This window comes from Alligator sinensis, unplaced genomic scaffold, assembly GCF_000455745.1.
Source record: "Alligator sinensis unplaced genomic scaffold, ASM45574v1 scaffold65_1, whole genome shotgun sequence".
Lineage (NCBI taxonomy): Eukaryota > Metazoa > Chordata > Crocodylia > Alligatoridae > Alligator > Alligator sinensis.
Window position 1 is genome coordinate 2,599,968 of NW_005842037.1, and position 4,175 is coordinate 2,604,142.

General features: G+C 43.4%; 1 protein-coding gene across 1 annotated transcript in view; it reads left to right on the top strand.

The window, feature by feature from the left end:
* The first annotated feature begins 7 nt into the window (after positions 1-7).
* GNS (glucosamine (N-acetyl)-6-sulfatase) overlaps positions 8-4,175 on the top strand; it is a 29,059-nt gene continuing 24,891 nt past the window's right edge. The window contains 5 exon segments of the mRNA XM_006022479.3: positions 8-220; positions 460-519; positions 1,165-1,371; positions 3,372-3,437; positions 4,149-4,175. Of these exon segments, the coding sequence (XP_006022541.1) occupies positions 89-220; positions 460-519; positions 1,165-1,371; positions 3,372-3,437; positions 4,149-4,175 (492 nt within the window). The 5' untranslated portion in view covers positions 8-88.

Here is a 4,175-nt window from a genome sequence, read left to right on the forward strand (position 1 = left end):
CCGTCCTGCGCTGGGGCGGCTGCTGCTGGTGCTAGTGCTGGTGGTCGCGGTCGCGGGGTCGGAGTCGGCCGCTGCTGCGCCCATCGCCATGTCTCCCGCCGCTCTGGCTCTGGTGCTGCTGGCGCTGGGCTGCGCGGAGGCGCCCAGCTCCCGCGGCGCGCGGAGGCCCAACGTGGTGCTCATCCTCACCGACGACCAGGACGTCAGCCTGGGCGGCATGGTACGGCCGCCCGCGCCCCGGGCCCAGCGCCTGCTCGCAAAGCGCAACCCTGCCCGGCGGCAGCTTGGCCCTCAAGCTGAGACGCGGGCTGGGCACCTGCGGGACCAACCCTTCCCCTCCCCCCATGCCCGGACACTTCGCCCCCTGGCACAGGTCCCTCGGGCAGGGTTGCGTGTGGCGGGGCTGGACGTGGCATGCGGGCGACTAGTTCCTTGTCCTAATGGCTGCCTTCGTTGCAGACGCCTCTGAAGAAAACCAAAGCCCTCATCGGAGACATGGGCATGGCCTTCTCCAACGCGGTAGGTACCGCAGCACAGCTTGGAGCCTCCCCTCAGGTGTCACCTGAAAGCACGGCGAGCTGGAGCAGTGTCGCAGTGCGTGCCGTCCTGCCCCTGAGATGGTTTCATTTCTGAGTCTGCTTCTCTCTGCCCAGACGTGCAGGGAGGAGGGCAGGAAATGAATTTGGCTCCCAGTCATCAGAGAGAGGCGGTTTAGGCTCCTGACAATGTTCATGGCAGCAAAACAGAACTAAAGTTTTTTCTTTGCGGAGGCTAGTAAGTTGCCCAGTAGCCTGTCCCTGTTCTTGTTTACCCGAATGCACTAAGCGAGCATAGGTAGCACTGAGCTGATAGCTACTGCTGTGTGTGTAGTGTAACTACAATGACCTTTCTAAATTGCAAGTGCTATAGCACACATGAACCCAATCCTACAGGCAGTCTCAGAGTGGAGGTAAAGACGTGGATCTTTATGTAAATAATGATATAGATTGCACCTGTGTGCGCCCAGGTCTGGCCTACATAAATCTCAGCTGTAATTCTGTTGTCAAGTTATCTTTTCACATACTGCTTGCTGCCATTTGAGACCCAAAATTTTCAGGTAAAAGCTCCATTTTCGGCTTGTACCTTGTAACTTTTTAAAAAAATTATTCTTATTCTATTTTCTAGTATGTGCCGAGCGCCCTGTGCTGTCCCAGCAGAGCCAGCATCTTAACAGGGAAGTACCCGCACAATCACCATGTTGTCAATAACACCCTGGAGGGAAACTGTAGCAGCAAATCATGGCAAAAGATACAGGAACCCTATACCTTCCCAGCCCTCCTCCAGTCCTCCTGTGGTTATCAAACATTCTTTGCTGGGAAGTATTTGAATGAGGTTTGTTTTACCAACTTTTCCATATTATGGTAGTGTTAGAGTGATGTCATAGCTGTGATAGTCCTTGGATTATACGAGGCAAGAATTTCTCAGGGTGTTATCTTTTATTGGGCCAGCTACATAGTTGGGATAGAGTTAGATAAGCTTTCAAATACACGGCTATTCTTGTGGTCAAACTATGCAGCTGGTCCAAGGTATCACCTTAAGAAATCCATGCTTTTTATATGGTTTGCCCATACTGTGCTGTGTCATAACTGAATTGTCTTCTTTCTTACAGTGGACCTTAAAATAAAGCCTGAGTACTGATTTTTGTAGTTTAAAGTAGTACCCTGAATATTTATAACCTGATCAAAGATTCCAGATTAAAACTGCTATAAGAATGGGGAAGAAAAGAAATACAATCTAAATTTAGATGTTGATTCTTTAAATCAAATCTAAATTTGATCAAAAACTCAGCATTTGTTTGAGAAGTAGCCCTCTGAGAAATTCAGCAGTTCTGAGAGGTGCTAGATACTGAAGGAATTGTAGAATACAGTGATTACTTTTAATAAAATCAATATGGCTTTATTTCTAGAGATGATGCTTTAAGAATTATAAATAGGGGGTATGGAATACCAAACCATAGAAGAATTACTCAGCTGTTCATCTTTCATACTTAAATAAATGGGTATGAAGCCACTTACTGCTTGCAACTTGCTTATGTAGTACTTCTTTCTAAAGCCTTTCTGCTTTTAGTTGAGGCTGACTTGATGGTGGTCTTTATAAAAATAAATAAAATAAATAACTTTGGATTTTCCCTGCTGGTATTGATTGAAATGTCTCCTTATAGGCAAGTGTATGCATTAGTGATTTTAATTTCAGAAATGCATGATGATGAAAGATGCTATACAAAATATGTATTAAGGAAATCTAGAAGATAGGGAGCTGGTATTGGACCTCTCTAGTTAAGCTGCTTTGCAATTTTCCTCTCAAAATGTTAGCAATGCCTTGGAGGAAGCTGTGGCACTCTGCAGTTTGTTTGCAGCAGGCCTTTAAAATCCAGTAGGGATAACTGTGTAGGACTAGAGATGTGCTCCCAGCTCATCTATTACATTCAGTTTTGGTCTGGCTGGGTGTTGCACCCTTTAAAATTTATCATTTTCCTTGCATTCCATAGTCACATTCCTTAGTCAAACTCTAGTGGTATGGGAGAATAACTGAATATTAATATTGGAAAAAACTAGATCCATGCCTCTGCTGCAGTAACACCATATCAGGAATAACTGGGAACTACCTGAGCAGCCATAGTACAGTAATATCTTAAGTAGGCTCCTCTGATTACCCCTGGCCCAACCTAGATTATATCCTGTCACCTCAACTAGATTGTCACCTCACCTAGATTATGTGAAGCAGGATCTTTCCAAACCCCTTAGTGGGAGAGAAGTGAGTGAGGTTGGGCTGGATCACCCCCATTCTGAGTCCAGCACATGGCTACAGCAGCATGTTTCCTTTCCTTTGCTTTTGCTGACCACTCTAGATAAAGTGGTAGAAGTTTGCATTGCAATAGTGAAAGTTCAGCATTCAAGCCCTCTACTGAATGCATGGGGATGGGAGTTGTTATTTGCAGATGACTCTGTTGTCCCTTCTAGATTTAACAGCCAAGAATTTGAAAATTTTAGAAATGCCAGATTCAAGACTACCCCAGTATGCATAGTCTTTAGGATAGCCTGTATGTAATGATCACATTCTCTACAGGACTCCTTCATCTTCCAGTGCATGGGATAGATGCATAAGGAGACTGCATGAGTAACTATAAATTGAGCATTAACCTTGACGTATTATAGGTGGATATTATAAACTGACTTGATTTGTGTGTATGTATGTATACATGTTTGGGTAGATTTTGGCCTCTGGGGCTTTTTGGCTGGTGTTAGAGAGTAATATACAACTGAAACAGCTTTTATCTGAGTTGCACGTGAGCTAGTGCTGGGTCACTATTAAGTCTCTTTTTTTTTTTCTAGTATGGAGCAGAAGGTGCTGGGGGAGTAGGCCATGTTCCTCCAGGATGGAGTTTTTGGTATGCATTGGTATGTGTCAGTTGTTCTTGAATACCTAGCGGCAGATATTTTGCAGTATAAATTTTAATTTAAATGCACTGAATAAGAACTGGTCTCTCTTGCTTGCTTCTGATAACTAAATGTGATTGTCCCTTCCCTCATATTGCAGTTATAAAAAATTAAAAAAAACAACCTTTCTGTGGAGGTTTCTAACATTACTAAGGAGTCTGTCTAAATTACTGAAAATCTAATTAGCTCTATTATAATGCTAAGTCCTTTTGTTATTGTGTCTCATCACTGGTCTTACCGAAAGCAAAGCTTGTAGAATGTTTGCCCTGCTTGGTACTGCAAATACTTAGAGCAAACTGTCATGCAAATGTAAGATTGACACACACTTACTTAACTTTGATTTAGATGCATCAATCACACCATATTGGCTTATATTGATATTCTTTGATATTGATACAAGTATTACCTCTGTGTGATTTTGTAGCAACACAGATATGGCAAAACTGCTCCAAGCTTAAACTAAACTACCTTCAAAGATGGGGCAATTTAGCTTACTTGTATCACTGCAGACTTGCATCCACAACTGCTGCTGTGCGTTCCTAAAGAGTGGCTTCCCCCCACTTTGAAGATGTTAAACTATATATATTTGTACATACCCTGAAGTATTTGAAGTAGTTAATGGACCTTCTATTTTGCATAAATACACACCAATTTCTTTTTGCTTTCTTACAGGAGAAAAACTCAAAGTACTACAATTAC